The 23,617-nt window shown below is 46.1% G+C and overlaps 1 protein-coding gene across 3 annotated transcripts in view; it reads right to left on the bottom strand.

Annotated features, from left to right (window-relative positions):
• The window catches only part of Prkcb (protein kinase C beta), a 341,205-nt gene that overhangs the window by 168,550 nt on the left and 149,038 nt on the right, over positions 1–23,617 (bottom strand). For all 3 annotated transcript variants that reach the window (XM_021166849.3, XM_021166848.3, XM_085841346.1), the window contains 2 exons: positions 6,934–7,045; positions 6,088–6,216 (listed from right to left, as the gene is read on the bottom strand). In XM_021166849.3, the coding sequence (XP_021022508.1) occupies positions 6,088–6,216; positions 6,934–7,045 (241 nt within the window). The remainder of the gene's footprint in view (positions 1–6,087; positions 6,217–6,933; positions 7,046–23,617) is intronic.

Consider the following 23,617-nt stretch of genomic DNA (forward strand, 5'->3'; position numbering starts at 1 on the left):
ATATATATATATATATATATATATATCAGACATTTTTTTAAAAAGGAAATACTAATCAGGGAAATGTAAATTAAAACCACTTTGTGATCTTATCTTTCCCACGTCAAAATGGCTAAGATTTTTAAAAAGAAAAAAAAAAAAAAGAAAGAAAAAAAGACAACAGGCATTGGGAAGGAAGTTATTCACTGATGGTGGAAGTACAAACCGGTACAGACACACTGGAAACCAGTGTGGAGGTAACTCAAAAGGCTAGGAAATAGATCTTCCTTGTGACCCAGCATATCCCCAAAGGATTCTGCATCTCACTAGAGATCCCTGCTCATCCATGTTCATTGCTGCTCCATCCATAACAGCCAGAAGATGGAACCAGCCCGGATGAATGGGTAATGAAAATACGGCCTATGTACACAATGTATCCAGCAAGTTGGATGTGCATGTGTGTGCATGACTCCGTAAAGAAAAAAAAATGAAGTTATTAACTTCACAGGTAAATGGAAAGATACAGAATTAGTCATTCCGGCTGAAGTAACCCTGACCCAGAAACAGAACATGCTCTATCTCACATGTGGATGCCAGCTTTGAGTCTTTCGACATGTGTGTTTGAATTGGAGTATCCAGTAGAAGGCAGGGGACGAGGGAGGGGCCTGGGAAGGCATTCAAGAGAAAGACAGAATGTGGGTGCTATGAAGGGAGAAGGGGAGTAATACAATGGGAAGGATTAACTGGGACGGGAGAGCCTGGTAAAGGGGGGAAGTGTGGAGAGGGAGAGCTAACACTGAAGACATTGAAAAACCACATGGAAGCTCACTGCCATAGCCCCCTCCTAAACTATACATGATACATATAAAAACAGAGTTTAAATGGAGTTGCCCTGTAACAGGGACACAATGCTGCTCCATGATCCCACAGACCAAATAAAAAGCCTGGTGACAGATATGGGATACTTCTTTTTGAGTTGTTAGTCCCATGTCCTTTGAATATTACAAGCTATTGCTGTGGCTCTTGGTTACTGTCCAGAACTTCATGGTAAGACCCTACTGCCCAAACCCCATACATATTTGAGTCACAGGACATGGAGAAATCAAGCTGGTACCAGCCTGGATGCTTCCTCTCTACTGGCTGGATGCTTCCTCTCTACTGGCTGCTGTTCACAGTGCTGAAAGGTTCTATGCATCCTACTGGGGGAGAAAACCCACAGTCTTACCTAGCTGTGAATACTGTAAGCTATAATAGTAAGCAGCTGGAGAGGTATGGCCCCCAGTGCAATCGTGGTACAAATGCTATGGGCGTGACCAACTACTTTCTTATTGGATTTAAGGCCTGCTCCTAAGATGGCACTCATGCCTGATGTCATTAACTGGACCAAGGATCTGTGGCTAACTAAGTCATAAGAGTGAACTTAATTCTGCCAAATGGACATAGTGATAAACTGATATGAATAGATCAGTACATCTTTCAAGCCTTATCAGAGAAGTTACTTTTCTAATAAAGTGGCAATTGATACTATGGTGGTTTGAATATGCTTGGCCTAGGGATTGGTGCTCTTTGGAGATGTGGTCTTGTTGGAGGAAGTGTGTCACTGTGGGTGTGGGCTTTAAGATCCTCATCCTAGATGCCTGGGAGACAGTCTTCTACTAGCAGCCTTCAGATGAACTCTCAGCTCCTCCTGCACCATGCCTGCCTGAATGATGTCATGTTCCTGCCTTAATGATAACGGACTTAACCTCTGAACCTGTAAGTCAGGACCAATTAAATGTTGTCCTTATAAGAGTTGTCTTGGTCATGGTGTCTATTCACAGCAGTAAAATCCTAACTAACAAATACAGAGACCCAAGACTGGTCATCATGCAAAGAGTGAAAGACTGTGGAGTGCTCGGATCTAAATGATGTCTATATCACAGTCCCTTCCCCCAGAACACAGGAATCATTGCAGATGAGGAGAGAAAAGCTACAAGAGCCAAAAAGTAGTGGGCATCTGTATCAAAATAGTATCTGTGAGAATGACTATGATTATATGCACAGGATCAAGTCAGCCAAAACCCCAGCCTGGAAGTCAGAAGGGTTCATTAAACTCCACCTCCAGCTGAAGAGTTACTGGCACTTGATGGCTGTGGCAGAGGGACAGACATTTTTCTTCAAGGAGGTGGCCCTACACCCATGAGAATCCAGGCAGCACTAAGAGGACCCAGTGTTTTCTTTTCATGTTATTTCTTAAGAACATCTAAAGTTGGGAAGAAAAAGAGGTGGAAGCGGGAAGAATGGGAGGGGTGGGAAAGGGGTGGATTTAATCGAAATACATTATATGCATGTAAGAAATCCTCAGATCTAAAAAGATGTGGCTGTTGTTAATGCAAACCATCACTTTGTATACTAACCTAAAATTTAAATTTAGAAAGAATATAGCCATGATGTATGAGATTGGAATGTCAGGTTTTCTGTTGATAGGATGATAATGAATCAAAATCGGTTGAATAGTATATTGTTATATGCACAGGGACTCAGAATTTTTACTTCTGGCTCATTGTATGACCGTGATCTAGTGTTATGACATGGTGTTACCTTCTCCCATAAGGTCACTAGGCATAGCATGTCAACATGGCTTCCTATGTTTCTAAAAGTACCACTGCTCTGTATCATCCAGAGAACAAGGAGGTCATGGGTCCAAAGGGTGCATCCTGGTCCCATGGTGACTTACTGTTGGCATTGGATGGGATATTGAAGATTGCGTGTGTGATCAACTTTCTTATAACAAAAATACTGTGAGATATAATCTCTGCTGATTCTAACCTCAGAAGGCACCAACGCAAGGATCGTCTGTAGAGTTCTCAGATCTAACAGGATCTTTGATTGTATTCTGATTCCACAAATGTGCAGTGATGCCAAACTTACCAGGGGTTGGGGGGCATAGGTCATGAACCAAAAAGACCCACTCTGCCCCTGTGGGGCTAATGTCTGTGGAAAGGCAAACCCAAAACTGTAACCGTCCATGTTCAAGTTCACTAGACTCTGTGTGACTAAGGCATGGGGAGGTGAAGGCTGAGAATCTAGTTCTGCAGAGGAGTTAAACTCCAGCAGAAAACATGGCAAAGATGAGCACCGACAGGGCCACCTTCTAGAGAATTCCTGGAGAGAGTATGGATAGACAGTGGCCCTACTGTGTCTGCTCTAAGCGACTTGAGGATGTGAGGAACCCCACTGGTGGGTTCAGAAGAAGAATTGGCCATTCTGATCCTGGCCTACAAGAGCCACGGGAGTGAAGAGACAACTTGGGTGTCAGCAGTGGGGAAGATAGACGCCCTTCTGCCCAGGGAGGGGCTGGATTTATGCACAGCATATGAGATCCTGGTCTGACAACAGTGTCCCAGGCTGGTGGCCAGTAGAAAGTTCTAACCCTACAAGTGCGTCTAGGGTTTGTGTGAGGTAAAACACAAGGCCACTTCTGTTGCAGAACTTCTGAGAAGGCCCCAGGCAACCTTTAACTCTCTTATTAGAATCAATAAATAAGGTTATGCTAAGCACAGCCTGTGCCTGAATTGTGAAGGAGTTATTAGCAAGGTGTAGTGACACGGTGGCCCAGATGGGAATCTCTGCTCTGTCTCTGATCTTGGTTAAGCTTTGCCAAGTCTTAGTCTCTCCTGGCCTGTGAAGGTAACAGCATTAGTCCATTGAGCAATCTCACAGACACTACTAAAATGCTTGCAGCTTTATAATTAAAGTTTGCGTGACCCTAAGGATGGAAAATTCTATTCTGAACTTTAAGGGGGCCTCAACTTTTCTACCTTCCATTATTGAGTTGAATTGTGATACCCCCTCAAATCCTAAGTTCAGACCTGCATCCTGCCATCTGTGACCATGACCTTATATGGACATAAAGTCCTTATGGATGTGCTCAAGTGAGGATCAGGTCATAGTAGGTTAAGGTGGGCCACAATCCAATGGCTGGCATCCTAATTTAGCAGATGCACAGCAAAGAACACATACAGCATTAGAGTCACAGAACCCCAAAGACTGTCAGCAACCAGGAGAAGTATAGACCAGAGTCCCTTGGAGCCCAGCACAAGGAATAACACTACTGACCTAGACCTTCAGGACTCTGCAAGAATCAAAGTCCATGGTACTTTGTTGCTATGGCAACAGATATCACAGATGTGTCCCAGGACAGCCTGAGAGTCATTAGTACGATTATGCAGAATATCTGACCTTGAGCTCAAAAGACTCCTGTGCCCCCAAATCATCAAAGACTCCGAGTGGATTCCCCTAAAGAGCTACTGTTGCTAAACTAGAAAAGGAAATAAATGGGAAATTAAGCAACGAGACGAAGCTAAGCTAAAACAGTAACTTGGTGTGTATAGGAAAGTGCTTTCAAGTCAGTCGGACCTAGCTGGGGAACTGGGCACCTGCTGAACCTGTTTCAGGATGGGTACCAGGATAATGCTCACTTCCCTAGATCACATTCCTAAAATCAACTTATCAGGCAAGACCGGTCCTGTGGCTCTAAATACACTCTGTAAATGTGACTGCCCATGACAACCGTTTTTGAACCACTAGGTGGCAGAAGAGCCTCAGTTTTTGTCCCTCAGGCACTGAAGGCTCGAGTCAATGGTGAGGGATAGGGCAGGCTTCCCTTGAACTTACCCTAAGATTCTCTGTTGTCCCACCCCTACCCCACAAGCACCTCTCTGGGAGACAGCTGCCTCCTCCCTTGGCCTGTCCTTGAAGGAAAAGCCTCTTAATGAAGCCACCTTCTCTAAGAACTCACCAGGTTTCTGAAACAGCCCTTTCAAAAACGGAGTTACAGTTTTAAACTTTTGTACGGTTTAAGCAAACCCTGACCACATTAGAGCTCAGCAGGTTAGTGCTACTAAACCCTTCTGGGGCCTCAGAAATTGGCCAACTTAACAAAACCGACCCCTTCCGTGATGAAATGGTGAGGACTTGTATATACAAATTAGTTACGTAAGTCGACAAAGTTTGTGTCGCAAGCCTGGAAGGAACGGTTCCTTCAAATCGCCACACCACTGGGTCCAGTTTTTTTGTACTGGTTTTGCTGTGAGGAACAGGTAAGTCTCTACCAGTCCAGCACAGATGAATTCCTATTCTCTGAGTATCACAAATGCTCACCACAGAAAAGCAGATAGGCCCCTCTTTCTGCCCTTTGTGTGTCTCCTCTCCTCAGCAAACTGCTGTTTTTTTCTCAGTTCAGACACAAAACAAGTATGCAGAATATTATGGTGATTGGCATAGCTCCCAACAGGTTAAAATAAATTTTGGAGGCCCCGGATAGTTCTCTGGCATGCATGGCCCCTCCCTCCCTCTTTAAGACATAAATTCTTCCAAATTTGGTGTTGGTCATCAAGACTCTATGTTCCCACTGGAAAAGTCTGGGGAGGAAGCAAGGATGTCTTCTCTGTTATCTGAAAAAGGGCACAGGGACTTCACGTTCCAGGAGACACGGAGAGAACAGATAGGAGGCAGGAAGAAGATTCTGTGAGATTATAAGTTCAGTATCCTCAATACAAGGAAACCATAGGTGTCTGAGCAGTGTAGACATATGTGAAAATTACCTTGATTTGATCATTATGAATTGCACATGTGTCAAAATACACCACATCCACAAATGTATATAATTACTGTATTTTAATTACACATTCTTTGTTGTTGTTGTTGTTGTTGTTGTTGTTTTAAAGAAGGGCGAATGGAGGGCTCAGGTGGCCCAGAGATACATGAAGGTTACCTTGACTTGATCGTTACATATTGTACATGTGTCAAATCCACTGTGGCCACAAATAATACAATTATTTATAATTCAATTTCACATTTTTTTTAGAATGAAGCCTGGAAGGCTCGGTTGCCCTTCAGGCAGCTGATGTCACCCCAAAGTGCTGAGAAGGTGGCTTTGAGGTCCCACAGTCTGAGGATTTCACTGTGGAGAAGGGCCACACTGGAGGCAGGAGCAAAGCAGCCACATTATGGCCCTCCATGCACCTGTAACCTGCCTGGGCACTATCCTCCCAACCCCTCACATGTTCACAGAACTCTGGAACTCTGAAGCTCTGACACCAATGCAGGAGCCTCGGGGCCACCTACCAACAACAATGAGAACCTCTCTGTCGATGTGGGCCTGGATATAGATGCGGCCGCGGCGTTCCGTGTGGTCAGTGCCGCAGAGGCTGGGGACGTTCATCACGCAGCGCTTGTGCACGTTCATCATACAGGCTGTGAGGGCAGAGAGAGGGAAGGGAGGAATAGCTCAGGCTGGTTCAGGTTGGCCCAGGCTGGGGGGTCCAGGCATCAGCTGTACCTAGACCCACTGGTACCTTCCTGTTCCCTGACCTTAGTGACACCCACATAGCAGAGAACAAGTTACATCGTATCAGAAGGACTTCTTCAAATCTTTTTCCCAACCCTGATGCATGAAGGAAGGATGGAGGTCATTCTCCTTGAAGGCTAAGTTATGGCCTGAAGCAGTACCTCTATATTTCTATACTCCTGTGGTTCTGAAGCACCAACTCAAATGCCCAATGCACCATCCTGCAAGTGAGGGAAGATGTGGAGGTGGTCCCGTGGAAGACAAGGCCACACCCACCCAAGTAGACCCTATAGGAATGTTTACACGATGTTGTCAAACTGCCCCATGTTTAATGTCAGCAAGAACACACTTAAGTAAGATATCTCCTAGTTTAAAGTAGTGACATGAATAGCTTGAGTTCCCCAGAGAGCGGGCACAACAGGGAGGTGGTGTATAGGAGGTGTTCTGCATGGGGATGAGCTGGCCCGCCTTGTTATGGGGAGAAGACCTCAATACAGGACATCGGGTAACAACAGTACCTTTCCTACCCAGGGGTCAGGGGACACAGTGCAGACGTGGACCCTAAGCCATTAGGATAGAAGCCTCTCTTGTGACACATACCCCCCAGAACATCAAGGACTTACTGTCGCATTTCATCCCCTGGTGGATAAGTCCATACAGGAGTGATCCACAGTGGTCACAGAAGGTAGGACTGGAGTAGGTGTGGATCTTAAACTTGTGTTTGCTCCGGGGGTCCTAAGAACAAGAGAAACAGACAGAAGAGGCCACTGTTAGTGAGGAGAGCAGAGGACTCCACCTGCATTGAATGGACAACTCATGCAGGACTGAACCAGGTCCTGCCATGCCTGTCAGGATCATCACTGGAGCACCATGCACGGACTCAATACTAGACAAGTGGGGTCAGAGGGGTGGGTACGTAAGACAAGTGACTGGTCAAACTCCATGTCCAGAAAGCATTCACAGGGACAACCTGCAAATCCCAGCACTCAACAGGCCCCCTGCTCCTATCTCCACCCACCCCTTCATTCTGCAGTCTTCTAGAGTGATCTAAACCCAAGTCTAACCACAAAGTGTTCCCACTTACAGGTCATTTGACAAGTCCTCACCCTCAGGGAACGATCTTCACAGAGGACAGTCTACAAGCTGTGGCCGAGAGGGCCAGGGTTCCACCCCTCCCTTTCACAGTAGAGCCCTTGAATTATAGAGGAGGCCATGTTCAACAGACACCAGAGTTCCGGGCTTCCTTTGTAACTTGATGTGGCCATGGGTTCTGATCAATGGGAAGTATAAACTTCTGGATCATTCCATTAAAAGGAACATAAATGTGCCTCTTGCCTCTTTTCCCCTCCCTACTGGCCAGAAAGTGAGAAAATGTCATGACCTTAAACTCAAACTTGGAGCCCGAGAACAGAGCCAGCCTAACAGCCTTAAAGAAGGCCTTTGAGGTTGATGCCTGAGAGAAAAGCCTCATGTCTGTCTGCTCAGGTCTCCGTATATGGAGGACTACACGCTCATTACTATTTACTGGTTACAGCAACAGCTTGGGCAGTCCCTTAACTAATAAGTCCGGCCACGAAACCCTGGTGGTGAGGGGTTGAGGACATGGGGTCAGACTATGGAGCATAAACCAGCGCTCTTCTTTGTGGAATGGCTTTGGGCACGTTCTTTCATCTCTTTCTGCTTCAGTTTCCTTGTCCATAAAATGTACATAATGATAGTGCTAAGGCTATCATTATGGCATAAGACTGTTGGAAAGAATAAACGGATTAACCTGCGTGGAGGGCAGAGCATCCGAAGCACAGTGAGCTCTGAGTACAAGGATCCCAGCGTCACTGTGGCTTCCCTATGGTGTATGCTCAGACACACGGATGGTGCCAGGTGCATAGCATGTTCTCAGTACTCAGAACACATTCACACACACATACACATACACACACACACACACACACACACACACACACAAAACACCCTCCCCCACTCTATGCTCTGCATGTCCCTCCTCCCTCAAATGCCCTCCTCTTTCCAAACCCAAGGCACAGCTGTTTCGCCCTAGAATCAGTACTCGGCTGAAACTAGTATTGTGGGTGAAGGTTCCAACCCAGGGCTGATGGGACACTTAGTAGCTGTAGGCTGCAGTCCCTCTCTTCCTCCAGCCATTCACCGAGTCACCTGATTCACTGATCCAGGGGCAGGTGCCACCTTAAAATTTATATATAATTTATACACACACACACACACACACACACACACACACTACTGACAGGCTTGTCCAAAGAGACTCTTCTAATTTAAAATGAATCCACGTACCTATTCAAATCTGTAAAAAAAAAAAAAATGAAAACTGACCATATCAAGGTATCAGTGCTGGTGAGAACACCGGAAATTTCCATGCAGTTGGCAGGGGTGGGTGGGGGTTATTTTCGAAGCTGAACATACTCTTATCAGAGATGACCTATCTCTGAGTCTCAGATGAAATGAAAACCTGTCTACTGAAATCCCATATGTGAAATTACAATCACTCTGTTGAAAATGACTCAAAACCCAGAAATATCCCCCAAATGTCCTCCAGTGTGTGGATGGATAAGGGATGAAGTATCTTTGCTCTGGGTCCCTTCTGGGCCTTTTGATAGACTGACCTTGTCAAAGTCAAGTTTTGGGTTCCAGTTGGGGTTTGGCTTTCCTAAGCCTACCTTGTGTACAAAGCAAGGGAGACCAAGAACAAAAACAAACCAGAGTGGTGTTTATTAGGAGCCAGGGGTGGGGAGAGGGCTAGGCAGCATTTAGTGTTTGGACCATCTCTACACCAACTAGGTGGACTTTGTTGTGTATAATTGAGTGGTTCTGCAGTATTGGGGAAATGTGCTTTGGGGCTGGGGAACTTGGTGCATAGAACATCTAGCACACAGGCTGAGGACTGGAAATCAAGTCCTCAGCGTTCCGTAGAAGCCAGTGGCTATGGCAGTCTACCTATAATGCCAACCCTCCTAGAGCGGCAACAGGGGATCGCTGGAGCAAGCTGGTCAGAACCAGTGAGAGAGCATTTCTCAATATATAGGTAAAGAGTGACGGGAAACAACACTGGACATTAGCCTCTGACCGCCACAAGAATATGTACATGTGTCCACACACATGCAAGCATCTGTACACATAAAAATGTATTTAAATATGGCTCTCTCAAAGTTCCTCAACTACGTGTGCCCTGCATCTTCAAAATGAGTTGCAGTTTCTTTCATGACATTTCAGCCCTCTGCCATTATTGGCCCTTAAAAAGTCCTGAAAGTCTGTCTCCTTTGCTCTAACCAGCAAGACCAGCATGGCTAGCTGAACTCAGGTCATATTCAAGGATCCCACAGCCTCCACAGAGCCCAGTCAACATCTCAGCTGTTACTGTCATAACAAATGCAGGGTTTGGAAATCACCGTATGAAAGCCAAAGCTCGCCATTAGAAGCCTGTCTTCATTCCTGGACAAACTGACTGCCACACACTGAGTTTCTAAGGAAGAGTCCCCTGCCCTGTTGCTTAACACTTCCCACTGTACCCTCTTGAGCATCTCCCTTAAAACTGGGAAAGCAGTGTTCCAAACTTACCCAAAAGCAACCCCTAAGCATGATCAATATCAGTGGCTTCTCCCTCAACCCCACTACCTAATCTCGAAGGAGGGGAGAGCTGAGGTTGGTCCTGCCCCAGTAGGTGGAACATGTACATGGGATTAGCAGGCAAGCTTGCTATCAAAGCCTCTCCCAGGGAGCTGCTGGGTCCAGACTCCACATCTGGACCTGAAAATTTTGGTGTAAGTGGCTGAGGCAAGCTGAATTTCAAGGTCAAGGTCAAGTTATCTCTTGGGTCTTGAGGTCCTCTCCCAGTCTTTGACCTCATAAAAGTCAGGGCTTAGGCTTCGTCTGGAGATTGCCTTTCTTTAGACCTACCTTATGGACAAAAAAAGGAGGCTTCTTCGGCTCTGTTTTCAGGCTACAGGCATATCTCAGCTAATCATGAACTGCCTCTTCGGGCTCTGCGCTTCTCTCTACATCAGCATCCTCTCAGAAGACCTCGGGGAGAAGCTAAGCACTTCTGACCAAGTGACACAATGACATCAAGACCCAGCACATATTTTCAACCTTTGAAGGGAGCGACTGGCCCATGGAATAAGAAAGAAAAGGAGAACATGGCTACTGACCATGTGTGTGTGTGTGTGTGTGTGTGTGTGTGTGTGTGTGTGTGTGTGTGTGTCTGCTGGGGTGCCTCAGGTACTGTCTGTCATCCTCAGGACATGCCACATGGAAGGTGTTCTTTGCTCCAATTTTAACAATAGCAAATGGATTAGTGAGCAACTATCTGTCTGTCTGTCTGACTGACTGACTGACTGTCTGTCTGTCTGTCTGTCTGTCCGACTGACTGACTGACTGTGTATGTCCATGTGTGTCTCTGCGTGTGCCTTTGTGTGTGCGTCTGTCTGTGTATGTATGTCTCTGTATGTGTCTCTGTGTGTACATGTATGTACACGTGCATAGGTGGGCATGTATAGTGTATGGATGTGCTTGTTTAGGCCAGTGGTCAACAGTAGGCGTCTTCCCCAGTCCTTTTCCACATTATACTCTGAGGCAGCCTTCTTGTTCTGTTTAGTTTCTCTGTCAGTGTCACAAGCTAGAACTAGAAAGGCAAACCTCAAGTGAGGAAAGCGGCCCCATCAGATTGCCTGGAGGTGGGGTTTGTGGGGCGTTTTCTTGATTTGTGATTGATGGGAGAGGATCCAGCTTACTGTGGGAAGTACCACCCCTAAGCAGGTAGTCCTAAGATATATAAAAAGTAGGCTGAACTAGCCCTGTGGATCAGGTCAGTACACGGCACTCCTCTATGACCTCTGTTTCAGTTCCTGCCTCCAGGTTCCTGTCCTGAGTTCCTGCCCTGACTTCTCTTGATGATCTACTGTAACCTCCAACGTGAAATAAACCCTCCCCCTCAAGCTACTTGTGGTCATGGTCTTTATTACATTGATAAAAAGCAAACTAAACAGCTCCTCACTGAATCTGACACTTCTTCATTTAACCAACAAGCCCAAAGATCTCCTCGCTCCCACCTCCCCAGCTAGGAAACCACAGGCAGGCACTGCTGGTCTCAGCTTTTGCTGGGAATCAGATTCAAGTCCTCTCATATGAACAGGAAGCACTTTGCTGACTGAGCGATCTCCCCAGTCCCTTAGTACCTTCTAAGTCAGCTAGGTGGCCTCTTGCAAAGATGGGGTCCGCACCACGCCGCTCTCCTTCGTCTCCCCAGTCCCCAAGTTCAATCCCTTAATACTTCACCACTCAGATAAAGCTAACACAGCACTTTTCATCCATTCATTCGTCTACCTGACAAGTTTTACCACGGGCCTGGTTGTCTCTAGGGATTTAGGAATCAACATCGAGCAAAGACAGAGTACCCAGTGTCATGAAAGCCACATTCTAATTGCAGAGAGAGAGGGGAAAAAAAAAATCTGCTCTGCCTTCCCAAATCTCTCCAACACAGTCTTTCAATCTCCGAATTGTAATTGCGTGTTTAAATTGCATTTCACCCACGCTTAGCTGCAAGCAACACGGGGGGAATTTCTCACAATCCCTAACCGGATCCCCAAGGCATGTATTATACTTGACATGTACAAGGTGTTCAATAAATGTTTAGTCTTTGAGAGTTAGCACTTATTGAGCATGACGTGTGCCAGCAAGGACTCTCGGGGACTTATCACATGCTGATTTGCTTGACCCTCATCACTAGAGATGTGTGTCATTTGCTACCTCCATCGTAGCAACTGGGGGACTAATTGATAAAGTGGTTTGCCCAGGACGTCCCGGCTTCCACAAGTGAAGCGTTGTCTAATGGTTGGCACATAGCAAGAGGTGGATGGGTTGCCATGGCAGTGGCCAGGCTGCAGTCATCACTGTCAACCTCCATACCCTGCAGCCACGCATGTGCTACTTCAAGAAAATGACCTGCAAATGACCTGATGAATTACAGCCAGACGGGGCACAGGAGCCAAAGGGTAGAGTGTAGCTCACTTCATCGTGTTTTCTTTTCTTTTTGAGACAGGGTTTATAGTGCTGAGGCTGGCCTCACATTTATTACGTAGCCAGGGATGATCAACGGGTTTCTGATCCTCCTGTCTTCATCTTCCAAGGGCTGGGATCACAGGCATGGTCTAACATGTCTGGTTTCTGTGATGCTGAAGATGGAGCCCAGAGCATCACACATGTTAGGCAAGCATTCTTCCAATTGAGCTACCCTAGCCCTCTCCATGGCTTTAAAGAATCATTTTGTCTGTCTGTGTGTGTGTGTGTGTGTCTCAGAGGAAAACTTTTTTGGAGGCCGTTGTTTTCTCCACCCACCATGTGGTTTCCAGGGATGAATTCAAATTACCAGACTTGTCAGCACGTGGTGTTATCTGCTGATCCATCTCACCAGACCCTTTACGGTCTCTTTGAAGATTCGGGGACACCTCTGATCTCAATCTCTTGCCTTCACTTCTACCAGGATTCACTCTTTGAAGGATCAGCTTCTCCCCACCCATCACCACCACCACCACCCCCAGACTGTCCAGACAAACTGTGACATCATCTGATCAGCTCTATCTCCTTCCTTCCTGTCACGTGACACCGCTTGGCACAAAACTACACTCACAGGCTTGGGGTAATCATTAAGGAGAACCTTCCAAGACATCTGTCCAGACCTAAGCAAGTTCAATATTGTAATATGAGCCAATATAAGCAGCCATTCTTTCAGTTTGAGGTGTCTACACCCTGAGACACAGCTGGTGAGAAAAGCCCGCTGAAGTTTCAAGTCTGCTGACCAGCTTAGAAGCAGGCAGTGGCCAGGACATGTGTAGCTCTAAGCTGGTTCAAGTGGTCTTCAAAAGTGAGGGGAGGAGAGAGAGGGAAACCGAGGTCATGTGATCCTGGGGTTGGAAATCTTGGTTCCAATCCCTCGGAGGCATGTTACATTGCTTTCTTGGGGCCCCTAAAAGTTTCTGTTCATGCTTCAGCCAGCCCAAGAAGGAATATTCCCTGTCACCAGGAGTGAGAGTCAAGATAACTACATGGGTTTTGGCACAGGCTCCTCCTACTGACCAATCAGAATGAATTAAGTGGGCCAATCAGCAGGCGCTGGGGTTGGGCGTAAACTCTGAAGCTTTTGACCACGGAGAAGCAAGTATGGCTACCTGGGAGAAGAAGGCAGTGCCTCAGAGGGTCAATGGCTGTTTACCAACTGGTTTAAAAGTATGCCAGTATTTTTACCACAGGCATGGGTATGCTAGTGGAACCAGGTCCAGAGTCAGCCCTGCTGCTAAAGTGTGAGTCCAAAATGTCCCCCATAGGCCTGGGTCCTGACTGCATGACCCCAGCTGCTGGTGGTAGAAAGTTTAGGAGATGAGGACCAGCTGGAAGAGCAGATCCCTAAGGGTGTGTTCTGAGATGCATCTTTCCCAGTCCTTTCCTGACACATCCTCTCTGCTTCCTGTCCACCATGCAGTGAACAGTTCTCATCTTCCACACATTCCTAGACCAGGGCAAAGAGAGCACTGGCTGAATGCGCTGAAACTGTGAGCCAAATATCTTTCTTTCCTCCTTCAAGCTGCCCTGTATTCGGTATGAGTGACAGTGAAACAGACATATTAATTTAAGTATCTTAAACCACACCTACATTCCTTTCCCAGCCTAGATTCCTAAGTTGGGCCAGGCCTGCTGTGATGGGTCATCTTGGTTGTCAACTTGGCTGCACCTGAAATCAACAAAACTCCAAGCTGCTAGGCACACCTGTGAGAGATTTTCTTAATCAAATTATTTGAAGAAGAGTGAGCCACCCTCAACCAGGGCACCCCTTTCTGGTGGCAGCCCAGATAGAAGGTCTGTAAGGAGGAAACTTTGCCTTTTGCCTGCTTGACCCTCCCACTTCCACAGGCAATCTCATCTACCCTGCTGCTGTGGCATTCCTTCACTGATATTAGAACCGACTTCTTTGAGATTCCAATGTAGGCCAGAGGCCAGCAGTTCTCTGGGAATCCTCCAGTCCTTCGGTGACAAACTGGAACTGCCAAGCCAATCAGCCCCATAGACTGAGTAACTACTTTCTAGTGTACCATAGCCGTTGCTGGACTACCTGGCCCACAGTCTTCTAGTTACTCTAACAAGTCATATAGACATGAGTGTAAATCACGCATGTCACATGAATCATAATATTCATGTATAAGATTTATATTCATATATAATTTATTCTCATATACTCATATTCATATGTATATTCATTCTATCAGCCCTGTTCCTTTAGAAAACCCTGACTAATACACCTGCCATACAGCTTAGAAGTCAAACTCAACCTAGAGTTGTCTCTGATCGCATTCAAAGACACAACTTTCCTCTCTGCTCTACTCTCCCCATCTCCCAGGCCCCGTTGAATGCCTCTAACCTGACTAATCCTTGTCCCACCTCCTCTCTATGCTAACAGAGGTCATGGTCTAGGGCAGGCAGGCCATCTCCCACCTGCACACCAGCTATAACTACTCCTATGGGGCCTCTTAGCCAGCTCAGAGAAGTTGTGCCCCTTAAAAGTTCTAATGTGTAAGATACAATGAGTGCACTTCCTGATGCCATTAAAAAAACAAATCACAGGTTGTGACTATAGTGGACACACATTTTCTATGTGCAGCTGCCTCGCAGGGTGAGCTTCCCCATTCTCCGAAGTCCCCGTGACTCCCCACTGTGGTCCACTGTGCCTGTTTCTCTCTTCTCCTCTTGTAATTGTCCCTGCAGACTCCAGTTCTGTGATATCTGCAAGGTAACACCCTTCTTCACCCCACAGTCCTTTGGGTGTGAACACAGTTCCTCTTCCTTCCCAAAAATCCTCCCAGACACAATGTCAAATGCTTGAAACTGCTGCACGCCCTTGCTGTCCAGCATCCCTAGAGTTTCCTCTTCCAGCCCAAAGAATTGTGTTCTCACAACACTGTCGCCAGATTTCTCTCCCTCATGTTCATGTGGCAGGAGTTCTGTCACCAGAATAAACAGCAGGCAACGCACACTGCCAAGTGTCCTGGCACCTCTGATCCTGACACTCATGAACTCAGAGCTCACACGTTACCTGTGTAGGCACAGGACTGGGCCACTCTCACAAAGGGAGATGCCTCACCCCTCCCTGGGGATTTATATATAGTGAATGATTCATGGGAAGAAGAGGCCATTTCCTCAGTGTTATAGCCACTGGTATGGTGCCCATGCTTCTTAAATAGCCCTCCCTGTAAACAACCCTAAACAATTCATTGGGTCATTTTAAAAAATGATTTATTTATTTTTATTTTATGTTAATTGGTATTTTGCCTGGATGGATGGATGTCTGTGTGAGAGTATCAGATTCCGTGGAACTATAGTTACAGGTAGGTGTGAGCTGCCATGTGGGTGCTGGGAATTGAACCTAGGTCCTCTGGAAGGGCAGCCAATGTTCCTAACCACTGAGGCATTTCTGCAACCTTATTGGGTCATATTTAGAGAAGACATGAAGTTCTTGGAAGCAAAGGACAGGAATGTCTTACGCTGGGCATCTTTTCATTGGACTCCTGACCCAGGCAGCCAAAAAAGAAAAGGCATAGCTAAAAGACAATAAAAAATAAAATAAAATAAAATAAAATAAAATAAAATGAAACTTTGAATCTCTAAGTCCAACATAACAACAACAACAACAAAAAAACCCTTTCTGGCTCTGAAAGAGTATCCTTGTGACTTTGAACATAGAAGCTGTGTTCTGATGGATTCAGGCAAAGCTGCAGCTATGAAAAAACCAAAGCAAAGCAGAGCCAAAGACAGCATAAAGGTACACTCCAACAGGACACACCCCAGCAGGACATACCCCAACGGGCATACCCCAGCAGGACACAACCAGCAGGACATACCCCAGAAGGACACACCTTGGCAGGACACACCCAACCAGGACACACCACTGCAGGGCACATTCCATCAGGGCACAGCTTCAGCCTGTGTTGTTCCCGGATATCACCGCCAATAAAACCTCCCAAAGCTGTACTTCCCAAATAAGAAGTGCTCAAGGCAGTGTCAGGTGGGTGGGGCTAAACTGAGCTGAAGACTCCCATTAGAAACAACCCTAAGACAGAAGGGTGTGAGCAAATGTGGGCTCTGAAGGAACTGTGTGATCACAGGCAGTGAGCTGAGCCCCTGGATCCCCGTCCACAACAACAGACCTCTTCAATGTAGATGGACTTCAGGGACGAAGATCTCAGCACAGCTCTGACCGCACAGAAATGCTAACTCTCTTTTTATCCTAGAGAGGAGAAATTACTGGTCAACCTCCCCAAACCAGAGTCATGTTTGATAGCGTTCCTTTAGCACTTTCCTTAATGCAGTTTTCTTTCGATAAAAGCATTTGTGATGGTTTGAATGAAGATGCGCCCCCACAGGCTCACCTATTTGCTTGCTTAGTCCCCAGTTGATAGACTGTTTGGAAGGATTAGGAGGTGTTTGTCGTTGTGGAGGTGGGCTTTGAGAGCTTCCTCCTAGCTGCCCAAGGATGCCAGTCTTCTATTAGCCTTCAGAACAAGATGTAGAAGTCTCACCTCCTTCAGCACCATGCCTGCCTGGGTACTGTCATGCTTCCTGCCTTGATGATAACAGTCTGAACCTCTGAACCTATAAGCCAGCCCCAATTAAATGTCCTTTATAAGAGTTGCCCTGGTCATGGTGTCTGTTCACAGCAGTAAAACCCTAACCAAGGCAGTGTCTCTTCACAGCGCTGAAGAATAACTAAGACAGCATTTTAAAGTGAAATTCCTTAAATATGGGAATCAATGTGCAAATGAAGATTTTTTTCTAATACACATTCAGATGAAATTCTTAAAATCAACTTTGAAAATGCTTGTCACAATAGTTTTTAGGAGCTCTAGAGAGACAGGTATATATGTTCCTGGTGGAGAGGTCTATTGATACAATGCCCTGGGAACACTTTGGCATTGGTTACTGTACTAAGTGAGAGGCTTTAGGAGAGACATGCTTGAAGTACTGAGGAGGAAAGAAGCCTAGCCAACCTCCTCATGAACAACCAAATCAAACCTGGAGATAACAGGGTGACAGTGACAAATCCAGAGCGCCCTCATCTTCCCATTCTGGTTTTCACAGCAAATGGTTTTAGCCTGGACTTCCATTTCTTTCTCTCTGTGTCTGTCTGTCTGTCTGTCTGTCTGTCTGTCTCTCTTTCTCTCTTTCCTTCTCCTTCCTCTCTTCCTCCCCCTCCTTCTCTTCTTTTCTTGAGGTAGAGTCTCTTACTGGAACACAAGCTGGCCTGGAGCCCATTGTGTAGCATAGGCTGGTCTTAAACTCACAGGGATCCTCCTGCTTCAGCTTCCTGTGGTGTGATTAAGCACAAATTTTTATTTATTTTTTAATCCAATCAGTACTGGTGGAAGCCGCCTAAGTGAATCCTAGTGAGTGCAGCCACAGGTGATGGATGTTGCCGAGTCGTCGGTAGGACTGCAGTGGCATGGAAAACCTGCAAGAGTGTCTCTCCATAATTGTAAGTCAGTTACTGACGTTAAATGATCAAAGACCATTCAGCTGGGACATGAATTGTGCACAGATATGAGGTGTCATGAGTGTGGGGTACACATATATATTCTGTAATATGTGAATCGAAGAAACTTGTGCTATGTAATATTGGTTCATGAGAGAGAACCCCAGGACCTAGCACATGCTATAGGAAGCTACACTCCCAGCAAAGAGTCTGAAAAGCTGAAGAAGAAAACAAAACCGCCTACAATGAGGAAGAATAAGCACACACTACTTTTCTTTGTCAGCATATGAGACAGGAAAGAAAATGTATTCTTAGCTGGGCATACACACCTGTAACCCCAGCACTTGTGGGGCTGAAATGGGAGCATCAAAAGTTTGAGGTCAAAAATGGATGTTTTAGTTTGCCTTCCTCTGCTGTCATAAAAAACCCGACCCAAAGCAACTTGGGCAGGAGAGGGTTTATTGAGCTTATAGCTTACATTTCCCCACTAAGGGAAATCAGGGCAGGAACTCAAGACAGGAATCCAGAGACAAGAAACGGAGCCATGGAAGAGTGCTGCTTACTGGCTTGTTCTCCACGGGTTGCTCAGCCCGCTGCTTTATAGACCCAGGCTGGCTCCGCCCACAGTGGGAGGGGCCTTCCCACATCCGTCAGGAATCAAGAAAATGCTCCCCAGATTCTCCGACAGACAAATCTGATAGGGACATTTTCTCAACTGAAGTTTCTTCTCCCAGAATGATCCTAGCTTATGTCAAGTTGACATATAAGCAACCTGTACATTGGGTTATATAGGGAATAGGCGGACAGACTGGATATAAGAACCTGGCTCTGCCTCTGAGCTACAGAAGAAGAAAGGAGAGTGTCATTCCTAATTATTCCCACCGATGTAAAACTCCAGAACCACAACACAAGGACATCTAATAAAAGGGTTTACTCCTGAGGCAGGAAAGAATGAAGGGGATTTCTCAGTATCCACCTTTCTACGGTTTTAAAACAAACTAGCATATTCCGAGGCCCATCTGAGTACTTCACTCTGAAATACAGCAACACCTCCACGCCTCCAACTTCAAACAAAAGGCTATTAGTTCCCAGAAGACACAAAAGGCTGGAAACCTTATAGAGACTAGGGTGGACTGAGATTGCTGTACAGCTGATATGTACAAAGTCAGAAGCTGCAGTTCCACCCACACGCCACAGGGGAGAGGGGGCGCTGTTTGTTCTTGCAGAGAGGATGAATACAACTGAAAGCGTGTATAAAAGACTGTAGGTGTGGTGATTGGTGCTTTGCTTAAATGGCTTCTAATCCCTGCCTTTTACCTGGTGAGTCATTGTTCAGTTTCAAGGATGAACTTCTACTGTGTAAACCTGGTAGAACTCCACAGATGACTTCCTGGGCCCCTATACACACATGGTCAAAGTCAGTGAGTTTCAGGGACGAATGGATAGCCACTTTCAAACATCACTCCTGCCACTGGCAGTTAGCTCTGTGACTCTGGGAAAATTATTTAACCCTTTTAGGTTGTCACTTTCTTACCTGGAAATGGTTTACAAAGTAATAATTCCTAGGTAAACAAGGGACTTTGCAGAGCCATTTCATGGGAACTGCCTAACAGTAACTGGAGGAAATATGTATTTAATTAGCATACATTGCTACTGTTAATTTGCTTTTATTATTCTTCACCCCTTCCCATTTTGTGGTACAAGGATGAACTCCAGAGCCTTTCATGTGCTAGGCAAGCACCTTCTCCACTGAACTATATCCCCAGCCTCTATTTGCCCATTTTTAAATTCAAGTTCATTACTTGCTAATTACTTGTAATGAATTTCCCCATGTATTAATTAAGGATATTAAGTATTCATTCACAATATAGAATTTTCCCAGTTCTTCATTTGCCTTTTAATCCTGCTGGTGAACTTTAGTCAGTATGCAAAGGCTGTGGGGAGAAGCATGTATCTGTGTTTGGGTGTGTATATATGTTTGCACGTGTAAGTATTTCTATCTGTTTATGCTATGTATGTGTGTGGTGTACGTATGTGTATGTATATGTACATGTGTGGTATCCATGTGTATTTATATGTGTGGTGTGTGTATGTGTGTATTCATAGGTGTCCATGTGTAATAAGGCATACATTTTCCTTTCTCTTTCGGGGTACTATCCCCTTGTCATAATTAGAAAGTCCTCCCCAGTATTTCCTTCTGGTCCACATTCTTCATCTTTTATTCTTACATCATTATCTCCCTTGGAATTCATCTTAATACAAGCGCTGATAAGAGACATTCATTCCTTTCTTGGTGTTTAGCCAGTCGTAACAACACACACACACACACACACACACACACACACACACATCTTTCCCCCTGCTGGTTTGAAATGTCTCTCTTATCACGTGTTAATCTCTTATGGATCTTTTGTTCACTTTTAGATTTCTCTTATGCTCCAGTGAAATCTCTATTCCTACCTCCAAACATAAAATGTTAATGTATGATAGGTTTCTGACACCTTGGCATCTCAAAACACTTAACCACCCACCCCTCTCCAGCATGCCTGATAGTTTAAAAGTTTTCCAAGCTATCTTTCTTCTCCTTAAACTTTTTTTTTTTTTTTTTTTTTTTTTTTTTTTTTTTTTTTTTTTTTTAAAGATTTATTTATTTATTATATGTAAGTACACTGTAGCTGTCTTCAGACACTCCAGAAGAGGGCACCAGATCTCGTTACGGATGGTTGTGAGCCACCATGTGGTTGCTGGGATTTGAACTCTGGACCTTCGGAAGAGCAGTCGGGTGCTCTTACCCACTGAGCCATCTCACCAGCCCCTCCTTAAACTTTTAAAGCTCTGATTAGCTGTAGAGAATTATGTGATACTCAACACACATATGCGGCAGTCCTCCCGACTGCCTATCTTAGGGCCCCTTCTAGAAAACCTGCAATAGCGGTGCCAGCTCTGGTACTCGAGCATCCAATCCCAGGATCCCCACCGGTGCCGAACATCTTACAGAGGAAGAGATGAGCCAGTCAGGGCGGAGGTCAAGAAACTAGCAGAGCTGAGTGCTGCTCCTGAACAAATCAGGCGGGTGGGTGGGGGTGCACAACCTGAGAGATGGTGGGGGGGCTGGGAGGAGGACAAATTCAGAAGTGATCTGAGCTTTTCTTCATGTCCCTTCAGAAAAGCACTCCCTCCCAAAAGGGGGTTTGTAATCAGGGCTAAACTCTTTTATTTCTGTGTATTTTCTCCTTTTGATTTATTTTTTATTTTGTTGCCTTTAAGCTGGAATTTTTGCCATGTTAGTGTAACCAGTGGCTGCTGTAATGCAGAAGAGTTACCTGTGTGTGTGTGTGTGTGTGTGCGCGCGCGTGCGCGTGTGCGCGTGTGCGGCCGGGGGGGGGGGGCGGTGTTAATGCTATGTAACTAGACAGCACGGCCAGCCTTGGGAGACATGTGCTGCTGCTCCTGTAGCTTTTCCTGGGAGATCCCTGTCCTTCTGGGTAAGCTGGTTTTGTCCGCTTTGGGATTTCTAGCTGCCATTTTGGTGAGAGCTCTCAGCTCATTAGCTAGAGCATTCACGGAGCCCAGAGTGCAGTGGGGATAAGGGAGAGCCCTTCACAGCCCACAAGGGCTAATTCTATGCCTTCTGGAAGGCTAAGCAGGCAGCGCAAGCTCCACCTAACCAATCGGATTCATCCCCCCCTCTAAGGAACATCCCTGACATCCAGCTCCAACTGTGCTTCCGAGTTATGAAGGATGAGCTTCCACCTCCTTTCTATCAAGTTAGTACCTGAAATTGGTCCAGGGACTGCCCATCTAGCGTTGGGCTTGGCTCCATGTAGCGATGGGCCACCATGTAGAAAGGCACCATAGCTCAGTAGCATGCCCAGGAAGGCCGGTCTGAGATTTACTCTTGACTCCATGACCTAACAGCTGTGTGACCTGGCGCAGGTTCCCTAACTTGTCTGTGCTCCCATATCCTAGCCTTTAAAGTTGAAATAATAAAGTTAGGTATGCCCTCTTATGGGTCTAGTGCTCTGGAGGCTAAGGTGGAAAGATCATGCCTTTGAGGACGGCCTACATTACATAGCAAGTTCAGGCTAGTGGGGCTGTACCTCCTCCCCCCACCCAAAAAAAATTCAAGTGATGATAATAACAGTGCAGCCCCATCATGAGGTTCTGAGAACTCTCTGGGTTAACAGTGCACAGCACAGTGCCTGGCACACAGTGAATAGCGTGTATTTGTTGCATGTGATAAACAAATGCTCATGAAATCACAATTTTTATCATTCCCAATGTCATAACTAATATGGAGCATGCATCTAACCAGGTTAGCTTAAGGCGAGACACTTGTGATCTTGAACAAGTCACTTTCAAGGTCCAGTCTGTTTCCCCCTAAGAAGACAAAAAGGGGGATGCTGGGTTTTCAGGGGATGCTGGGTTTTCTCATGTAAGTACTTCAGACCTAAGGTCAAGGGCGTTCCAGAGTGCCTGTCACCTCTCACGGAGGCCTCTCTGTGTGGTCACTACACAAAGCATACAATAGTCTCTGGAAGAAGTCACACTGAAGCAGAAGACAATCTCACTTTATAAATAAATCTCCCATTGCCACCAAATATGTATGCCAATCCCCTCTGCTCCTGACCTAGCTTTCCTCAGAAGCCTGTGACTTGAACCCCCAACAAAGTGGGGGCCACTCAGATGCAAGACATGAGGTGACTCCATTTGCAAAGACGCTGGAGTATGATTTCTGGGTATACTGGGAGGTGGCTGGCTTCCAGGAGGCACCTCTGACACCAGAGCACTAGACACACCCAGGTCTGTGTTAGAAGAGCAGATAAGGCAAATATGCCAGTACAGTATCATCCATCCCTGGGATGCCTGGGTCCCAAGAGCCTGCAGGCTCCTATCCTCACAATCCTGACTCCTAGCAACCAGGATCCCAAGCCATCGGGTCCACATAGACAAGAACCCCAAGTGAGGAGCACTAGCTTTGCACATGCCGGCACTGAAGTACAGACATCCTTTTGAAAGCCTTCATCCCTCAGAGGCCATTAGGGGGCGTGGTTCTACTCACCTTCTGGAGCTGCCACATGCCATCCATGTACATACAGGTGGGGAAAGATCAAACCACAGACCTAAACTGTTCTGGAGAGAACCTCAGAGTCCAACAGAGGTGGGGAGGTAATGGCTTTCACAATTGCAGGTGCAGCTTGCACAAGGAGCTCCTTGCACACTGTTCTAACTCAGCAGCTTCAAGAGATCCGTGGACTGACATCATCCCTGATATACAGGAGGAAAGTGCATAGGCGAGACCCAACCCCAGGACGTGTGTTCTGAATTGCATCAGACCAGGAGTTGGAGAAAGGTGCCAAACAAATGCCAGACGCTCTTAAAGGTTTGGTGGTGATGGTGGTTGCTGGTGATGGTGGTGGGTTCTTTTGGTTTGGTTTGGGTTTGGGTTTTGTGGGTATTTTCTGTTTTGGGTTTTGTTTTTTTGTGTTTTTTTGTTTTGTTTGTTGTTCTTGTTGTTGTTTTTGATATGTAGAAATGATGACTCTGAGATTGAGAGAAAGGTGTCTGGGCCTGGCTCTCCTCTCCATACCCCAAATTAAAAGAAAAGAATTAGAGTAGGGTCAAGAGAAACAGCTCGGTTGGTAAGAGTGCTAGCTGTGTGAGCATGAGGGCCTGGATTCAGATCCCTGGACTGCATGAGAACTCACGGTGACTGTGGCAGGTTGCCTGTCCTCCCGCTGCTGGAAGAGGAGATGGACTTCTAG

Source organism: Mus caroli, unplaced genomic scaffold (assembly GCF_978045245.1).
Source record: "Mus caroli unplaced genomic scaffold, Mus_caroli_1 scaffold_8, whole genome shotgun sequence".
NCBI lineage: Eukaryota > Metazoa > Chordata > Mammalia > Rodentia > Muridae > Mus > Mus caroli.